Here is a 21657-nt window from a genome sequence, read left to right on the forward strand (position 1 = left end):
AAAAAAAAAAAAAAAAAAAAAAAACACCTTCAGTAGGAAAGGTTTTGCAGTCCAGAGGGAAAAAATCAGAATATGGGCTATCCCTAGTATAGATGAAACATTGTGGGAATTCTCCTTGTCTGGCTGTATTTTTAAAACTCAGTAAATATGCTGTGTTCCCCTCAAAGCCTTTCCTGAGTCCCCAGGTAAAAGAGAGCTGTTTTTATGTGGATATAATCTGTACCTCTCACAGCACACTTAGCACTTTCCGCCATGTGGTGTGCTTATTTAGGTGAATTCTCTCTTTCTCTGGAAGACAAAACCATGTGTCTGATTCATCTTTTCATTCTTCATGGACCTAGTAAATTATATCATGGACCTCGTAAAGTATATACATACTTTATATATTACATGTATTATATACCTAATAATACTTTACTAGGTATATAATATATATATATATATATTCTAGTTATATAGTAAGGATATACTTTTATTATATACCTAATAAAGTATACCTTTACTATATATCTAGTATATACTAGGTATGGTGAAGTATGTATCTGTGTAGATGTGTGTGTGTATATATATATATATGCACATACACACATATACCTAGTAAAGTGTATATATATCTGACTTTAAGTATATATATATACTCGAGGTATATGTATACTTTACTTATATAAGTATATGTATATGTATATGTATACTTTACTATATAAGTACACACACACACACACACACACACACACACACATGGGATATAGAAACAGTGATTAAAAAGGAAAGTCATTTGTTTCACACCTGTAGGAGCCACATGGTCCTGCACAGCCTCTAAGGCCTGCATCCTTCCACCACCTCAATTCAGACTCACCACCTTCTGCCACTAATCTTGATAAAGCAGAACTATCATTTTGTGACTTCTGTTTGTAAGCCCCCATGAGATGTGAGCTTCTTCATAGCTTCTCCTCACTCCTTTGCAACCAACTCAAGTCTCACTCCAATGCCACTTTTCTGTCTGGAGAAAGACCTGGCTCCCTTATAGCCAGGCTTCTCAGAAGCATCAGGTATGTTGCTTATATCAGTTTCCTCATTTTCTATGGACTCTTCAACCTTTTGTAATCTTGCTTTAGCACCCGTACATCTAATGCCCTAAATATTAATAAAATGACTGTCTTGGCAACATCCAGCTTTATTCATTATGCCCTTCTTGCAACACTTTCTTCCCTTGACTTCTGTGACGTTGTAGTAGATTCCCACTCATGTCTCTGTCGACTCATTCTTGGTATCCTCTGCTGCCTTATTCTCCTCAACCTGCCCTCCAAATGCCAGAGTTCTCCAGCCATCAATCATGGGCTCTCTTTCATTCTATGACCTTTCTGGACTTTTATTCACACCCAAGGTTGCAATAACATATGCCACACAGTGTCTGCTCTCAAATCTATCTCCCTAGAAAACCCTTCGTTGAGATCCAAATCTGTATACCCAATAGTCTGTCACAGCAGCTCTTCTATCTCAATGTTTCTAAAACTGAATTTGTAATTAATTCTGTGAAATAAAGTCACAATTCAATGTTCCCCAGCTGGTGGAAATGTGCATGTGTGCATTCTGTATTTACTTCCATAGAACTTAACCATAACATGAATAAAATGACAAATCATAGAAGGTCTTTTAACTGACTTCTCCAATAAAATACAAGTTCTTTTTAAATTTTATTTTTTATTTTTAAATTTTGGAAATACATAATTATATATTTATTGGTTACATGTGATTCATTGATACAGGCATGCAACATGTAATAATCACATCAGGGTAAATGGAGCATCCATCACTTCAAACATTGATTCTGTGTTACAAACAATCCAATTATACCCTTTCAGTTATTTAAAGATGTGTAATTAAATTATTTTTCACTGTAGGCACCCTGTTATGTTAGCAAATATGAGGTCTTATTCATTCTTTCTAACTTTTTTCTTGTACCCATTAACCATCCACACTTCCCTCCTCCTCACCCCTACTACACTTCCCAGCCTCTGGTAACCATCTTTCTACTCTCTATTTCCATGAGTTCAGTTATTTTAATTTGTAACTCCCACAAGTGAGTGATAACATGTGAAATTTGTCTTTCTGTGCCTGACTTCTTTCACTTAAACATAATGACTTCCAGCTCTATTGATGTTGTTGCAAATGACAGGATCTCATTCTTCTTTATGGATGAATAGACCTCCACTGTGTATGTATACCACATTTTTAAAAATCTATTCATCTGTTGATGGATACTTAGGTTGCTTCCAAATCTTGGCTGTTGTGAGTAGGGCTGCAACAAATATGAGAGTGCAGATATTTCTTCAGTATACTGATTTTCTTTCATTTGGATATATTCCTAGAAGTGAAATTGCTGGATCCTATGATAGCTCTATTTTTACCTTTTCTAGGAACCTCCAAACTGTTCTTCATAGTGGTTGTACTAATTCACATTCCCGCCAACAGTGTACAGGGATTCCCTTTTCTCTACACCCTCACCAGAATTTATTTCCTGACTTTTGGGTAAAGCCCATTCAAACTGGGCTTTTATATCTAATTGGAGTTTTGGTTTGCATTTCTCTGATGACAGCAATGTTGAGCATCTTTTCATATACCTGTTTGCCACCTGTATGTCTTCTTTTCAGAAATGTCTATTCAGATAGTTTGCCCATTTTTAATCAAATTATTAAAATTTTTTTCCTATAGAGTTGTTTAAGCTTCTTATATATTCTGTTTATTAATCTCTTGTAAGATGGGTAGTCCCATTTGTCCATTTTTATTTTTGCTATGTGTGTGCTTCTGGGGTATTACTCAAGAAATATTTGTCCAGTCCAATGTCCAAGATAGTTTCCTCAGTTGTTGGTGGGGGTTAAACCAACACAAATTTGTTATTTTACAGTTCTGGAGGTTAGAAGTTCAAAATGTGTCTTACTGGGCTAAATCATCAAGTTGTCAGCCGGGCTGAATTTACCTCTAGAGGCTTGTAAAAAACCTTTTTCATTTCAATAGATTTTGGGAGAATAGGGGATGTTGAGTTATATGAAGAAGTTTTTTAGTAGTCATTTCTGAGATTTATGTGCACCCATCATCCGATCAGTGTACACTGTACCCAATGTATAGTCTTTTCTTCATCACCCCCCTCCCACCTTTCCCCCAAGTCCTCGAAGTCCATTGTATCATTTTTATGCCTTTGCATCCTCATAGCCTAGCTCCCACTTATGCACAAGAAGATACAATGGTTGGGATTCCATTCCTGAGTTACTTCACTTAGAATAATGGTCTCCAATTTCATCCAGGTTGCTGTGAATGCCATTATTTTGATCGTTTTTATGGTTGAGTAATATTCTATCGTGTGTGTGTGTGTGTGTGTGTGTGTGTGTTTATTACAATTTCTTTATCCACTCATGGATCGACGGACATTTGCACTGGTTCCATATTTTTGTAATTGTGAATAGTGCTGCTATAAACATGCATGTGAAAATATCTTTTTTATATAATGACTTCTTTTCTTCTGGGCAGATACACAGAAGTGGGATTGCTGGATCAAATGGTCGGTCTACTTTTAGTTCTTTAAGGAATCTCCACACTGTTTCCCATAGTAGCTGTACTCGTTTTCTTTTAATAGTTTCATAGCTAGAGGCCTTAGATTTGTCTTTACTCCATTTTGATTTAATTTTCATATATGATTAGAGATGGGGGTCCACATTCATTCTTTTGCATATGAATATACAGTTTTCCAAGCACTATTTACTGTAGAGACTATTGTATATTCTTGGCAACTTTGTCAAAAATGAGCTCACTATAGCTGCATGGATTTATCTCTGGGTTCCATATTCTGTTCCACTAATTATGTGTCTGTGTTTATGCCTATACCATGTTGTTTTGCTTACTGTAGCTCTGTAGCATAAAGTCAGGTAATGTGATTCTTTTAATTTTGTTCTTTTTGCTTAGTACAGCCTTGGCTATTCTGGATCTTTTGTAATTCCATGTAAATTTTAGAATTTTTTTTCTATTTCTGTGGACAAAAATGTCATTAGTATTTTCATAGAGATTGCATTAAATCTGTAGATTGCTTTGGGTAGTACAGACATTTCAACAATATTCACATTTTTCAATCCATGAACATGGAATATCTTTCCATTTTTTGTGTGTGCTGTTCAATTTCTTGCATTAATTTTTTTTTATACTTTTCATTGTAGAGATTTTTCACTTCTTCAGGTAAGTTAATTCCTAGGTATTTTATTTTATTTGTAGCTGTTGTAAATGGGATTACTTATTTCTTTTTCAGATTGTTCACTGCTGGCATATAGAAATGCTACTGATTTTTGTATGTTAATTTTGTATCCTGCAACTTTTCTGAATTTGTTTATCAGTTCCAATGGTTTTTTCGGAGGATTCTTTAGATTTTTCCAAATGTAAGATAATATCATCTGCAAACAAGGATAATTTGACTTTTTTCTTTCAAATTTTTGATCCTTTCTTTCTCTTTCTGATTGCTCCAGCTAGGATTTCCAGTACTATGTTGAATAACAGTGGTGAAAGTGGGCATTCTTGTATTGTTTCACATCTAAGAGGAAAGGCTCTCAGTTTTTCCCCATTCAGTATAATACTAGCATATAGCTTTTCTAAGTTGAGGTATGTTCCTTCTATGCTAAGTATTTTATTTTTCTCATGAAGGGATGTTAAGCTGTATCAAAAGCTTTTTTGCCATTAATTAAAATGATCATATGATTTTTGTTCTTTATTCTGTTTATATGTATCACATTAATTTGCATATGTTGAAACATTCTTGCTTCCTGGGATAAATCCCACTTCATAATGACCAATGATCTTTTTAATGTGTTATTGAATTCAGTTTGCTAGTATTTTATTATTATTATTATACTTTTAGTTCTGGGATACATGTGCAGAACGTGCAGGTTTGTTACATAGTTATACACATACCATAGTGGATTGCTGCGTTCATCACCCCATCATCTACATTAGGTATTTCTCCTAATGCTATCCCTCCCCTAGCACCTCACCCCCCAACAGGCCCCGGTGTGTGATATTCCCCTCCCTGTGTCCATGTGTTCTCCTTGTTCAACTCCCACTTATGAGTGAGAACATGCAGTGTTTGGTTTTCTGTTCTTGTGTTAGTTTGCTGAGAATGATGGTTTCCAGCTTCATCCATGTCCCTGCAAAGGATGTGAACTCATCCTTTTCTATGGCTATACAGTATTCCATGGTGTATATGTGCCACATTTTCTTTATTCATTCTATCACTGATGGGCATTTGGGTTGGTTTCAAGTCTTTGCTATTGTGAACAGTGCCACAATAAACATACATGTGCATGTGTCTTTATAATAGAATGATTTATATTCCTTTGGGTATATACCCAGTAATGGGATTACTGGGTCAAAATGTATTCTAGTTCTATATCCTTGAGTAACTGCCACACTGTCTTCCACAATGGTTGAACTACTTTACACTCCTACCAACAGCGTAAAAGTGTTCCTATTTCTCCACATCTTCTCCAGCATCTGTTGTCTCCTGACATTTTAATGATCGCCATTCTAACTGGCATGAGATGGTATCTCATTGTGGTTTTGATTTGCATTTCTCTAATGACCAGTGATGAGCATTTTTTCATATGTTTGTTATCTGCATAAATATCTCTTTTTGAGAAATGTCTGTTCATATCCTTCACCCACTTTTAGACGGGGTTGTTTACTGAAGATTTTTGAATCAGTATTTATCAGGGATATTGGTCTGCAGTTTTCTTTTTTTGATGTGTCATTGTCTGGTTTTGTTATGAGGATAATACAGGTCTCACAAAATGAGTTTGAAATTATTCCCTTCTCCTCTATTTTTCAGAATAGTTTGAGCATTACCTCCTTAAATTGTTGGCATTTAAATTTCTGATAGAAGCAGTAAAGCCACTGCCCCACACCCCCCATGCTTTTCTTTGCTGGGAGACATTTTATAGTTTCAATCTTGTTAGTTGTTATTGGTCTCTTCAGGACCATCTAAATTTGTTGGATTTCTTCAAGGTTCAATTTTGGTAGGTTGAATGGCTATAGGAATTTATCTATTTCTTCTAGGATTTCCAATTTATTGGCATATAGTTGCTCAGGATAGCCGCTAATGACCCTTCAAAATGATACTGTGGTATCAGTTATAATGTTTCCTTTTACATCTCTGATTTTATTTATTTGAGTCTTCTCTCTCTTTTTTCTTAGTCTGACTAAAGGTTTGCGCATTTTGGGGCAAAATAAAACAACTGACTTTTTGTTTTATTGGTCATTTGTATTCTTTTCTTCAAATTCATTTCTTTATGCTCTGATCTCTGTTACTTCATTTCTTCCACTAACTTTGGGTTTAGTTTTCTCTTTCTTTTCTAGTTCTTTAAGGTGCATTATTAGGTTGTTTATTTGAAGGTTTTTTTTCTTATTTGATATAGGCACTTTTAGCTGTAAACTTCCTATTTAGTACTGCTTTTGCTGCATTCCATAGATTTTGGTATGTTGTGTTTCCATTATCATTTGTTTCAAGAAATTTTTCAATTTCCTTCTTAATTCTTCATTGACCCACTAGTCATTCTGGAACATATTGTTTAATGTGTTTGTATAATTTCCAAAATTCTTCTTGTTATTAATTTCTAATTTTATTCCATTGTGATCAGGGAAGATGCTTGACATTATTTTAATTATTTTAATATTTTAAGATTTATTTTGTGACCTAATATATGTCCTATCCTTGAGAATGATCCATGTGCTGAGCAAAAGAATATGTCTTCTTTAGACATTGGATGAAATGTTTTATGTCTATTAGGTCCATTTGGTCTATAGTGTAGGGTAAGCCTGATGTTTCTTTATTGGTTTTCTGTCTGGAAGATCTGTCCAAGGCTGAAAGTGGGATGTTGAAATCTTCAGCTATTATTGTATTGAGGTCTATCTCACTCTTTGGCTCAAATATTTTTGCTTTATATATCTGGGTGCTTCAATGTTGGTTATAAATATATGTACAATCATTATATCCTCTTGCTGAATTTACTCCTTTATCACTATATGATGATCTTCTTTATCTCTTCTTACAATTTTAGTCTTGAAATCTATTTTATCTGAAATAAGTATAGCTACTTTTGTTCTATTTTGGTTTCCATTGACATGGAATATCTTTTTCCATTCCTTTATTTTCAGTCTATGTGTACCTTTATAGATGAAGTGAGTTGCTTATAGGCAACAGAACATTAGGTCTTGTTGTTTTTTTTAATCCATTCAGCCACTGTATGTCTTTTACCAGAGGCTTTAGTTCACTTATTTTCAATGTTATTCTTGATAAGTAAGGACTTCTGCCATTTTGTTATTTGTTTTCCTGTTGTTTTGCAATCTTCTATTCCTTCTTTCCTTTCTTCCTGTCTTCCTCTTAATGAAGGTGATGATCTCTGGTGGTATGATTTAATTTCTTGCTTTTCATTTTCTGTGTGTTTGTTGTATGGTTTTTGATTTGCAGTTTTCATCAGGCTTGAAAATACTATCTTATAATCCATTATTTTAAGATGATATCAACACTGTTTGCATAAGCAAACAAGCAAAAAGAGAGCTTATAAAAACTCTCCATTTTAAATTTGTTCTCCTGCTTTTTAACTTTTTGTTGTTTCAATTTATGTATTATGTGACTATGTCTTGAGAAGTTGTTGTAGTTATTATTTTTTATTGGTTCATCATTTAGCCTTTCTAATTAAGATCAGAGTAGTTTATGGACCATAGTTACAGTGTTATAATGGCCTGTGTTTTTCTGAGTGCTTACTATTACCAGTGAGTTTTGTACCTTCAGATGATTTGTTACTCATTAACATCTTTCTCTTTAAGTTTAAATAACTCTCTTTAGCATTTCTTGTAGAACAGGTCTGGTGTTGATGAAATTTTTCAGCTTTTGTTTGTCTAGGAAAGCCTTTATTTCTCCTGCATGTTTGAAGGATATTTTCAGCAGACATACTATTCTAGGGTAAAAGTTTCTTTCTTTCTTTCTTTCAGCACTTTAAATATGTTATGCCACTCTCTCCTGGCCTGTAAGCTTTCCACTGAAAAGTCTGCTGCCAGATATATTGGAGCCCTATTGTATGTTATTTGTTTCTTTTCTCTTTCTGCTTTTAGGATCCTTTCTTTATTCTTGACCTTTGGGAGTTTGATTATTAAGTGCCTCGAGATAGTCTTTTTTGGTTACATCTGCTTGATGTTCTGTAACTTTCTTGTACTTGGATATTGATATCCTTCTCCAAGATTTGCAAGTTCTGTATTATCCCTTTAAATAATATTCTTCCTCTATCTCTTTCACTACTTCCTCTTTATGGCCAATAACTCTTAAATTTGCCCTTTTGAGGCATTTCCTAAATCCTGTAGGCATGCTTCATTGTTTTTTATTATGTTTTCTTTTGTTTTCACTGTGGATTCTCAAATGACTTGTCTTTGAGCTCACTGATTTTCTTCTGCTTAATCAATTCTGCCATTGAAAGGCACAGATGCATTCTTTCATGTGTCAATTGCATTTTTCAACTCCAGAATTTCTATTTGATTCTTTTAAATTATTTCAGTCCCTTCATTAAATGTGTCCGATAGAATTCTGAATTCCTCATCTGTGTTATTTTGAATTTCCTTGAGTTTCCTCAAAACAGCTATTTTGAATTCTCTGTCCGAAGGGTCATATATCTATGATTCTTCAACATTGTTCCCTGGTGACTTACTTAGTTCACTTGGTGAGGTTATGCTTTCTATCATCGTCTTGATGCTTGTGGATGTTTGTCTTTGGGCATTTAACAGTTGGATATTTATTGTAGTCTTTGCTTGTTAGTACCCATATTTCTTGGAAAAGCTTTCCAGGTTCTCTGAAAGACTTGGGTGTTATTATCTAAGCCATATCTACATTAGGAGGCACCCCAAGCCCAATAACATTGTGGTTCTTCCAGACTCGAAGACGTACTGCCTTGAAGACCTTAGATAAGATCTGGGAGAATTCTCTAGATTACCAGGAAGTGACTCTTGTTTTCTTCCTTTACTTCCTCCCAAACACATGGATCCTTGCTCTGTCCTGTGCTGCCTGGACCTGGGATTGATGTGAAACAAGTACCCCTGTGGCCACCACCATTGAGACTGTACTAAGTCAGACCTGAAGCCAGCCCAGCACTGGGTCTTGCCCAAGACCTGCTGTAACCACTCCCTCACTGCTGCCTATGTGTGCTCGAGGCCCTTGGGCTCCACCATCAGCAGGTGGCAAAGCCAGCCAGGCTTGTATCCTTCCCTTCAAGGTGGCAAGTTCCCCCAAGTGCTGGATGTATCCAGAGGTGCTGTGTGGGAGCCAAGTACTGGAGTCAAAATCCTTACAAGTCTACCTGATGTTCTGTTGTACTATGACTCGGCTGGTACTCAAACTGTGACATATAGTCACTTCTACTCTTCCCTCCCCTTTCCACAGGCAGAGGGACCTGATCCCATGGTCACCACCATAGTCCCACAGGAAGTACTGCCAGGCTACTGCTAATGTTCCGTTAAGGCCCAAGCACTCTTCAGTCAGCTTGTGGTTAATGCTACCTGGCCTAGGACTCACTCTTCAGAGCAGTGGCCTCCCCTCTGGCCCAGGGCAGGTCTACATATGCTGTACAAGAGCCCAAGAGTCTGCTTGGTGCTCTGCCCTGTTGTTGCTAAGCAGGTACCTAAGATGCAAGTCAACATACCTTTTACTTTTCCCTCTACTTTTTTTCTCAGGAGGAAGGTGTCTCTCCCCATAGCCACCACAGCCTGGGAATGTGCTGAGTCTTACCTGAAATCAGCAAGTCTCAGAGTCGTACCCAAGGCCCATGACATGCTACCTGGGTATTGCTGCTGGTTATTTAGGGCCCAAAGGCGTTTTGGTTAGCAGATGATGGGTCTGCCAGTACTGTGTTCTTCCCTTCCAGGCAGTGGGTTCCCTTCTGGCCCAGGTTGTGTCTAGAAATGTTATCTGGGAGCTAGGGTCTGGAAAAGGGGCCTTACAACTCTGACTGGTGCCTTATCCTACTGCAGCTATGCTGATATTCGATATACAAGACAAAGTCCTCCTTACTCTTCTCTCTCCTCTCCTCAAGCAGAAGGAGGGGATCTCTTCTGGATCCATGAGCTGTGCAGCCTACGGTTGAAGGAGGGGTCACACAAAGACCCTGTCAGCCACCCTGACTGGTGTCTCTGTACGTCACATGGCCCCAGCCTACTGGCTCTGAGCCCAGTTCAACACTGAGCTTCAGAATCATCTAGGAGTTTGAGTCCTTGTGACCTAGACTGCCTTTCTAGTTTATTTAAGGCCCCAGAGAAATTTGGTCTGCAGTGGAGAGGGTTGGCAGAACTCAAGTTCTAATCGCCGGGATAGGCAATTCCTCTCTGGCTAAGGCTGGTTTTATACTTCCTCTGTGGACAGGCATCAGCTGAGTTCAACTCGGCTTGACTATTGCAGAGACCAGCTCCCAGTATATCAATGCAAATTCAAGATCTCTCAAAGTGATTGAGTGGTCAGTGAAAAAGAGAGACAAGGAAAAAGTTTTCCTTAAAGCTGGGCCCAAAGGAGGTACCACATGATGCTGCTCCGTGGATGTCTGACATTCCCCTGAAATCCATAGTTTTTATTATGCTCTTTCAATAGGGGAGGGTGAGTGAGGTTGCACAAAGTTTTAGTGATAATTATACAAAAAGAATACAGGCAAAAACTGGTGCACAAAAATCACAACGTGGTATTATAAAAGCAGAACAATGTAAAGATAACTTTTCTATGTGTCAGCATAGAAATCATACACCTTAGCAAGAATATAGGTTAAACATAAACTTCTGATTATCAGCAAGAACACATTGGGTTCACAGCTGCAGGGGGAACAGGATCTGACACAGGACAACCAGCCTGACCACAAAAACTGCAAGAGGAGGGGCCTCCATGCAGGCCTGGAGGAGCAGTGGGAGAAGAAAGATTTTTACATCCTTATCTCAACTACAAAGGTTTTTCCTCACGACAGGCGCCCCTCACGCATCTGTTTATAGGCTCTCCATAAGGGTCGCATTCCCTTTCCAGGGCCCTGATCAATATGCCTTTCCTGGGAAAGGAATCTAGGTAATAAGCCTCTCCATTACACGTCCATTTATAGGCTCTCTGCAATGAGAAGCCCATTACGTGCTGTCATCTGTCTCTGGCAGTCAAGCTATGTGATTAGTCCCTTTCACAGGGCTCCTGTTTTTACCAGAACAGTTCAGCAGAGCCAAAGTTACAAGTTTTAGCTCAGCATTTCACTTTATTCTTCATTTTCTCAAATATAGTCAATACAGTAAGTAACAAACATCACAAAGCAAATGGCTCATTTCGGGGAAACCAAATTTTAAGATAATTTACAGGTTAAAAATCAACAACAATTTCTTCTTGTTATTTCAGATAGTTCGGGTTTTGCCAGTTCTTCCAGAAGCTTGGGGTTGTTCAGTCACCACAGTGTTCCCAGCAGGCTTTCTACTGTGACAGGGCACCACTGAGTTCAATGCAATATTTTGTAATTGCTGCACTCTCCCTCTCCCAGATGCACAGATTCTCTTTATCCATGCTATACTACTGCTGCCAGGAGATCGAGGAGGGGTGGCATTGGCATTTCAAGGCTGTTTGCTACCCTCCTCAGTACCTCTTTTAGCTATAAGAAGTCAAAACCAGGTACTGTGATGCAAACCAGGTAGTGCTCACCTGATATTTGGTTCTTATGAAGGTGCTCTTTTTGTGTAGAAAGTTGTTAACTTGATATCCTTGTGGGGGGTACAATCACTGGAACCTCCTGTTCTGCCATCTTTCTCTACCTCTACCTCAAAATATAAAGCCTTTTAGAACAGGAATTATGTTGTTATTATTTGTTGAATGAATGAGTTAATGTGTAAATTAAAGAATTCATGAATGAATGAATTTCACTAGGGGAACTTCTCAGTCCTATCCAGCCTAGCACAGCTTACGAGTTCTTCTGAGTGGGATTGCCCTTGAATGCATGCTTCAGAAAAAAGAAAATGTGAGATTGAAACTATCCATAAAATCTGAACAAATAAACAGGGAAAGATATTTTCCGAAAGGACACATGGGTGTAGAATTCAGAAATCTAGATGCAGATCACAACTTTCATATTGATTCCAGTACATGTAGGTCCTGGGTTTCCCCACTGCAGAGCAAGCTCCACATCGTGGCCTATTTCACACGTTTTTGCAGTCAGGGATGTGGCTTTTCTGAGCTAATGGGGCAGGTCCACACAGCTTTGTCTCCACACTGACAACTTCCTTTGCTTATCCCTAACAGTTCAAAAAAACTGCCTTTTCTGCTCATCTATTCATAAGTTAGTGAAGGCTATTTTTAAAAAAAGAAGAGGGAGGAGGAGGAGGAGGAGGATCCTTTTTTAAAAAATACACAGATTAAGGTAGCATATTTTAAAATCATCCACATGATTAAAACTTCTGGAACTTTTTATATTGAAACATTTTTACAACATAGCTTTAAGTATAGGGCTTTAATAGTGTGAAACCAGCTCATGAAATCTAAAGTCAGTGTGTGCATCATAACTCTCAATAAAGTGAGTATGTTGAGCATTTTCCCAAATCCCCTTGTATGCAATGCCTTCTATTAGAGTAAAATTCATAACTGCCATCCTGTGAGCCTCTACTCCTTGAGGACAGGTCGTGAATTTCTATCTGTATATGCTCTATGGCACCAGAACTCTGTTTTTCAAAGGATATTACTAATTGGATATTTGTTGATATCATTGTTATTAATGATTTTACTTTTTATGAGACAGTTTCTGCTTCTGTCCACCCCTGTAACCCAGGCTGTCACTAACCTCAGGGCGACAGTGGGAGGACATCTGACTCAGGTTTGCCATCTTCAGGGCATTGTATGCACTATACTTGACCAGATTCCCTCTCCTATCAAACTGCATCTGTGCTATCCTGAGCCATCTGAAATGCCTTCTATGAAGTGCTGAAAAAATATACTCCTCTGTGAGGATATAGTGGCTGGTAATGGGTGGCTTCATTTTTTAGCCTCCCAGTTAATATATTCATAACTACATGGTTTTTATTAATATTAATGTAGAAACAATAATAATAGCTACCATTTATGAGTGCTTGGCACATTGTAGGTGCACAGTAATTGTCAGCTTATTATAATTAGCCCTGATAATGGCCATTGCTATATTAGTAATAATAATAGTTACCATATAAGCTTGAAGTGAACGGGGCTTTTTATTTTTATTTTTTGTATTATCTCAAGTAAGTGACTGATGGTATATTTACTTTAGGTCAAGGAGTTGATTTGGGGTAAATGAGTAATTTCCTTTCTTTTTTGAAAAAGCAAACTGTATGTGGTGTGTGCATGTGTGTGTGTGTGCGCACCCGTATGCACTCATAAAAATGCATGTTTCTCCTGATTTTAAAAGCATTATAGAGTTGGTGGTTAAGTATGTAGACTTTGGTGTCCAACTGTCTGGATTCAAACTCTGGTTTGTCATAAGCTAATTCTGTGACCTTAGGCAAGTTAGTTAACCTCTCTATAAGTCATAATTTTCCCATTTGTAAAAGGAATAATTATAGTACATAGATCATAGACTTATGAGGATGAAGTGACACAATTAATAAATATTGTGTCCATAATGATACTCACTGATGTAAATTGTTCCTTGTTTTTATTATGGCTGTGATTTAAAAAGAACTGGAAAAATGCAGAAAAGCAAAAGGAGGAGTCATTTAATTGCATTATATAACCACTATTAACAATAACACAGGGCTGTATGCTTCTAACTTTTTTTGTTTATATGAATGCCTAAGTATATTCAATTTTATAAAATTTAGATATAATCATTAACTTGTTTTAATAATTTACTTTTCTGTCCCTAGCATAATTTATTTTATATATCACTTTATAATTTGTGTTATCAATTTACTTTTCTTTGTCTAATATATATTATTATATAGTTTTAATAGTTGCATATTAGTCCGTCATCATATGTATTATATTATTCATTCATTGGACATGTAGAATGCTTTGAAGATTTCATTATTATAAATAATAGGAATCCTAATCTAAATTCACATCTTTTGGTATATATTTGATTAATTTCTTGGTATAATTTTATAATAAATCATTTAATAAGCCATAGAATATTTTTTAGAATTAATACTTTTGGAATAAATTGTCAGATTGGTTTCCATAAAGACTTTAATTTCATTTCCAGCAATAGTATATGAGGTTCTAGTTTCCATGTAATCCTGCTATACCTAGGTAGTATATATGCATAAATGTTTTACATTATGCAATTTAATGGCTTCTGTAGAATATGGAACAAGTCATTTTAATTCTGAGCCTCAGATTTCTAACATGCAAAATTAACTAATGGGTATAGAATTCAGAAATATAATGATAGATCATAAAGTTTATATTGATTCCAGAACCCACTGATATTCCATATTTGAAGTGTAGTTCAAGTGAGAAAGGGCCAAGGTGAAGTTGGGCTAATGCCAGAAGAGGCTGAAGGGATGAATACTAAGGGGCATTTTTCTGCTAATGCCATGACTGTTCAGAATGTCCCAGTGTTGATCAGAAAGTAGTGTAGATAACAGTTATGATTTGAATTTCTGATTGTATCTAATTGCTGTCTATCCTGCTAAACTGTGCTCCATGGGAGCAGGGATCTTTGTTTGTTCATGGATATAATTTATGCCTTCAGCATGGAGCATGACACAGAGTAGGGGATCAATAAGAAGCACCTTATATAAAAATTAATTCATGGATTAAAGACTTAAATGTAAGACCTAAAACCATAAAAACCCTAGAAGAAAACCTAGGTGATACCATTCAGGACATAGGCATGGGCAAAGACTTCGTGACTAAAACACCAAAAGCAATGGCAACAAAAGCCAAAATTGACAAATAGGACCTAATTAAACTGAAGAGCTTCTGCACAGCAAAAGAAACTATCATCAGAGTGAACAGGCAACCTAGAGAATGGGAGACAATTTTAGCAATCTAGCCATCTGACAAAAGTCAAATATCCAGAATCTATAAGGAACTTAAATTTACAAGAAAAAAACAAGCAATCCCATCAAAAAGTGGGCTATGAACAGACACTTCTCAAAATAAGACATTCATGCAGCCAACAAACATAGGAAGAAAAGCTCATCATCACTGGTCATTAGAGAAATGCAAATCAAAACCACAACGAGATACCATCTCATACCAGTTAAAATGGTGATTATTAAATAGAAAACAACAGATGCTGGAGAGGATGTAAAGAAATAGGAACACTTTTACACTGTTGATGGGAGTGTAAATTAGTTCAACCATTGTGGAAGACAGTGTGGGGATACCTCAACCATCTAGAAACAGAAATACAATTTGACCTAGCAATCCCATTACAGGGTATATACCCAAAGGATTATATATCATTCTATAAAGACACATGCACACATATGTTTATTGCAGCATGCTTCCAAAAACTTGGAACCAACCCAAATACCCATCTATGATAGACTGGATAAAGAAATTGTGATACATATATACCATAGAATACTGTGCAGCCATAAAAAAGGATGAGTTCATATCCTTTTCAGGGACATGGATAAAGCTGGCAACCATCATTCTCAACAAACTAACACAGGAACAGAAAACCAAACACCACATATTCTCACTCATAAGTGGGAGTTGAACAAAGAGAACACATGGACACAGGGAGGGGAACATCACACACTGGGGACTGTTGGAGGTGGTGGACCAGGGAAGGGGTAGTATTAGGAGAAATACCTAATGTAGATGACGGGTTGATGGGTGCAGCAAACGACCATGGCATATGTATACCTATGTAACAAACCTGCACGTTCTGCACATGTATCCCAGAACTTAAAGTGTAATTAAAAAGAAAGAAAGATAAACATTGAAAAAAAGAAGTGTCTGTTGAATGAATAAGCTGAATAAAGATACCCTACACTTGTCAAGAGACTGTGCACCCAGTAACCAGCAGTGTATGTACATATACCCATGTAACAAACCATGTATACCTATGTAACAAACCTGCACGTTCTGCACATGTATCCCAGAACTTAAAGTGTAATTAAAAAGAAAGAAAGATAAACATTGAAAAAAAGAAGTGTCTGTTGAATGAATAACTAAGCTGAATGAAGCTACCCTACACTTGTCAAGAGACTGTGCACCCAGTAACCAGCAATGTGCGGTCCCCAGATAAGTATGGATGAGCTGTTATGAATGAGGCCTCTTAGACTTGCCTTTTCCCAGCTCCCATGTTGTGTCCCGCTGATAGTCTTTCTCAGATATTTAATACCTTCAGCCTGTTAAGATTCAGCCCCCCCTTCTAGAATCCATGATTTGCAAAGGAACGTTAGGCCCCTGTGCACTAAACCATTATGGATTGGCTTAATAGTTCAATTCAGAAGGTAGAGTTATTTCTAAGTTCTTAGGGATACTTTATTGCTGTCCTTTCAACTACCTAGAGGAACTACATCATAGGGTGGTTGAGGGTATATTACATGAGATAATATACCATGTAAAATATAGAACTGTTGATCTAGGCAACTGTGTGATGATTAAAAGCCCAAGCTTTGGAGCCAGAACTTTCCAATTCAAATCTGGGCTTCACAACTTAATAGCTGTGTCACCTTAAGCAAATTAGTTAATCACACTATATTCAGTTTTCTTGCTAAAAAATACAAAAAATAGTACCAGTGATTTGGGGATTTAATGAGTTAAAGCATGTGTAGAAGTAAAAATGGTAAGTAAATGTTACCTACTATTTTGATCATTATTAAGAACCTCAATAACTTCATTGAGAATTTGCTATGTGCCAGACACCAAGTATGTATTATCTTAGTTAATCCTTAAAGCAGTTCTGTAGGCTATTACTGTTATCCCCACCTCATGGATATTCAGGTTCAGAAAGTTTTAGTAATACCTTAAAATCATGTAGATAGTAGGTAGTAGAGCCTGGATTTAAATGCAGGTAGGTGTGAAATATGCTCTCAGTGATACTTTTCTTAACATAATTTGAAATATCTGCATTCCTATTGCCATTATAATTTTTAGTATCTGATTTTGAGCCTTTTTAGCTATGCCCAAACCTTAGAACTAACTTTAAGTTCATGTGAGTGTTTAAGCATCCATCTAATGGTTTGTTGGTCTACACTTTCTAAAGACTGACAGTTCTTAAGCTACACTGCCATCCAGTTCACCCGCCTCTCTATTTCCTCTACTAGGATCTTAACAAAATCAGTCCGTTAAATAATTAAATACCAGTTTAAAACTATAGGATGGCAAATGATGACCAAAACAGACAATTTGCATGCCATGGTGTGAGGATAATAAGGTTATAGAATCTTTCCTTGAAAGGTCACAGTGCAGCTATTTCAGTATTCATTTTAAACAGTGAGCTGGAGTTATGCATGCTCTAACCTAACAGTGATTCTTTACTCAGCATGAAAGTGTCCTGATATCAGTAGCAGCAGAGACTCATCCACTATAAAGTGACTGGTTGACTGAGTGCCCTGTGATTGACCAATATCCTTCTTATCACAGTGATGGACTTAAAATTTGAACCCTTTTCAGACACCCTCAGCAGACAAAATAAGGAAAACTGAAAAGCAATCCATTTACAGATGTCAGCACAGCTGCTGTGTTTTTGGATATGATTTGCTCTGCCACATTTGACAGATTATTTTTTATATCTTTGAGATTTATCTTGTTTTCATTGGAATATACTATAAACTGTTCTGTTACCTTTTACAAGGTGAATGAGTTGCGATATTTAGTAAAATTGTCTTTCATAGCCGAGAGATTCCTGTGTACAGAGAGCTAGCATGGCTATCAGTTGGCAGGGTGGTGGCAATTTGTGCATGATACTCATTCAGGTAAAACATTAGCATGTGGCTTATGATAGCATGGGTTTACACGGAGTTCATCTGATGTTTGAAGGTCATGTTTTTCTCTTTAACAGGTTAATTATGTATGGTTTTGTGAAGGCTATGATACAGGCTGGCCAGTTGAAAAATGGAGACTTTCATTTTACTGACTGTTTATTTTTTGGTTCACTGATGTCTGCTACAGATCCAGGTAATTGCTCAAATAATGTATTTTCTTCTTTTAAGAATCAAACATTTAAATTGCATGTTGCTCCCAAGACCATCACCTGAGTCCACATAATAATTTATATTCCTCTTCACCTTCAGTTGACATAGCTGTTAGTAATTACAAAAGAAAAGGGGAATATTTTAATAGTGCTAAAAAATTGGTTAAAAAGTAATTTTAGTAATAGAAGAGATCTTTAACATCATTATAGTTTATTTCTCTAGAATAAGCTTTTCCAACCAGCGGCCCATGGGCTGCATGTGGCCCGGGATGGCTCTGAATGCTGGCCAACACAAATTCATAAACTCTCGTAAAACATAATGAGATTTATGCACAGATCTTTTTATTTGCTCATCAGATAGTGTTAGTGTTAGTGTATTTTATGTGTGGCCCAGGAAAATTCTTTTCTTCCAGTGTAGTGTAGGGAAGCCAGAAGATTAGACACCCCTGCTCTAGAACATGTAGCCATTTTGAGTTATCATCCTGAATTTTTCTCCAGTCAATGTAGCTTCTCTTCTTTTGAGATTGTTGTATTAAATTAATGGCTTAAAGATATTTTAAAACATTATTTACTATGGTACTTTTCAAGCACATCAAACATAGGGAGATAGTAAAAAGTATTGGCATACGCCCTTCAGCAATTATCAAATATGGGCAATCATCTTGTTATACCCCTCCCACACTCTCTCTTTCATCATGACTGGATTATGTTAGAGCAAATCCTAGCCATCATATTATTTTCTTTGTAAATGTTTTGAAAAATTAGAATTGCCATTGTAAGATCTAAAACTATTAATAATCATTCTTTAATAATGTCCAAAATCTGGTCATTGTTTTAATATCCCTAATTGTCTTATTGTCATTATTTTTATAGCAGTTTGTACAAATCAAGATCCAGACAAGGGCTGCATATTACAATGGATTGATATGATTGTTGAGCCTCTTTTTATCTAGAAGTTCCCTTTTATTTTTTATTTTCTTGTCATTTATTTGTTTTAAAAAAGAGATAATTTGTCTTGTGGTTGAATTGAATATAGCTCCTTAAAATATTTCTCAGTGTCCTGTATTTCTTATAAACTGATGGTTAGATCCAGAGGTTTAATCAGATTCAGGTTCAACTTTTTGGCATGATTACTTTAAAGTTGGTGCTGTGAGCCTTCTATTCCATCACCTCAGGAGGCAAATAGTGATTGGTGACTCAGCTGTCAGCCTGAGCCATCACATTATTGGATTGCTATTCCAGCAAAGACTACCAGAACACACCTGTAGTTGAACAAGATGGTTTTATTACTCGTTGCAATGAAAGTGGGTGACATAGGGAACCATGTTACATCTCAGTGGGTATTAGAAAGGACTTATTATAGGACCTGGGTTTATGTTTGGTTATTTTAGTGAGGGTTTAAGGTATCAGGGCTTTGGTCTGGATTCGATGCTGTTAGGAAGTGGGAATAACTGCAAGACTGGGCATCTTAGTTAAGTCTTATTTAGAAGGAGGAAAGACTTGATTGAGCCTAAAGCTACAATTGGTGAAGAAGCAGTGGTGATTCACAATAGCCAGGATAGGGGGATGTTTGGTCAGTTTTGTGGTTTGGACAATGTTCATTATATGTGTTTAGACATAATTACATAGTAATACTCTTTTTGTCTGGGTCCATCATGGTCACAGAATAACCTTGCCTGATGTCATTCTGCGAAGTTGTTTTTGTTCAGCAGGAGAATGCCAAGGCCCTAGTTAACAGTATCAGACCAACTATTGAATGCTGGGCTGCTCTTCTCTTTCTTTTTTTTTTTTTTTTTTTTTTTTTTGAGATGGAGTTTCACTCATGTTACCCAGGCTGGAGTGCAATGGCACGATCTCGGCTCTCCGCAACCTCCGCCTCCTGGGTTCAGGCAATTCTCCTGCCTCAGCCTCCTGAGTAGCTGGGATTACAGGCACGCACCACCATGCCCAGCTAATTTTTTGTAGTTTTAGTAGAGACGAGGTTTCACCATGTTGACCAGGATGGTCTCGATCTCTTGACCTCGTGATCCACCCGCCTCGGCCTCCCAAAGTGCTGGGATTACAGGCGTGAGCCACCTCGCCCGGCCTGCTCTTCTCTTTCTTAGGAACATGTAAAAATCTTTCTTAGCTAGGAGCAGTGACTCATGCTTATAATCCCAACGCTATGGGAGGCCAACGTGGGAGTATCACTTGAGCCCAGGAGCTCAAGACCAGCCTGAACAACATAGGGCAACCCTATCTCTCCAAAAGATAAAATAGTAGCCTGGTGTGGTGGTGCATACCAGTAGTTCCAGGTAGGCTGAGATGGGAGGATCACCTCACAGGCCAGCATGATTGGCACCACATAGTGACTTTTATAAATGTAAAATATCAGGCTTGACCACAGACCTTATGCACCAGATGCTAGAATTTAACAGTATCCTCAAGAGATTCATATGCACATTAAAGTTTATGAAGCTTTACATTTTAGAGTTTCCCGTTTTACCCAATAGCTTTAATATCCATTGATGGTTTTTGCTTAAGCTATATTTATTACGGGTTACAAAACTAGTGGTATGCTAATCTAATCCTACCTTTTGCATTTATTAGCTGGTGGTACTCTCCTTAATGAAGTAGTTTTCCAGTTCAATTATTTCAGTACCCAATGGTATAATTTAAACAACAAAAGCAGGGCAAATAATCCATTTTTTTCTCTTTATTTACTAATTTTCAAAGGAATGTGTTGTGGAACATTCTGCACATGTGACCAATGAGATGAGCTTTTTAAAATGTATCATTATGAGCACATGGATTTTTACATAGATGATATGTTTCAGTCTGCTGTTGTCATTATATTCTTTTCATGATCTCAATATTCCATTTTTTTTATAAGTGAGAGCCTCTTCAAGTTTATCCTGTATCCTTTTATTATAACCCCAACAGTTTTTGATAGGCTTCATGCTTTTGGGTAAGACTAGATGTTTCAACCTTACCTTGTATATTTCCTGCACCCTAACTAGGAATTACCCATTTCTCCAAAAAGCCTTGGCTCTTTCTAAGAGGGAAATTTAGCTGAAGACCATAATCTGGGCACTAAGAGATTGCATTGCTGCTGGATTGGTAATTGTTTTTAGACCTTTTATTAAAAGGAGAAATTATATCACAAATTCATAAGATTTTCAGTTAAAATTTAGTACTATAGGAACTTAACTGCCTTGAATTTTTATTTACATTTTTATTTTCTTCTGCCTACTCTTTTTCTTCCTACACATTAATGTACTTTCTTACTTGCTTAAAACATATTCTGAAAAGCATTATATATACTGTTACTAAAAATGTAATAACTAAAACTGCTTAAGATTTTATTGTGGTTATTTTTAACCTTTGGATATATCCTGCTAGTGATGTATGGTTAAAAAGGACTCTGTTTTTAAAATCACTTGAAATAATTTCTCTGTGTGTTTAAGCCACAAGTCAACATATAATAATGTTCATTTGTTTTATTTTGATCTTGAATCTTGTTTTAAAATTA

At 36.7% G+C, this 21657-nt stretch overlaps 1 protein-coding gene across 2 annotated transcripts in view; it reads left to right on the forward strand.

Annotated features, from left to right (window-relative positions):
• The window catches only part of SLC9A9 (solute carrier family 9 member A9), a 579933-nt gene that overhangs the window by 133564 nt on the left and 424712 nt on the right, over positions 1-21657 (forward strand). For both annotated transcript variants that reach the window (XM_032258640.1, XM_032258631.1), the window contains exon 5: positions 18015-18130. In XM_032258640.1, the coding sequence (XP_032114531.1) occupies positions 18015-18130 (116 nt within the window). The remainder of the gene's footprint in view (positions 1-18014; positions 18131-21657) is intronic.

The sequence above is a fragment of the Sapajus apella genome, unplaced genomic scaffold (genome assembly GCF_009761245.1).
Source record: "Sapajus apella isolate SASKATOON/1434 unplaced genomic scaffold, GSC_monkey_1.0 scaffold4, whole genome shotgun sequence".
Lineage (NCBI taxonomy): Eukaryota > Metazoa > Chordata > Mammalia > Primates > Cebidae > Sapajus > Sapajus apella.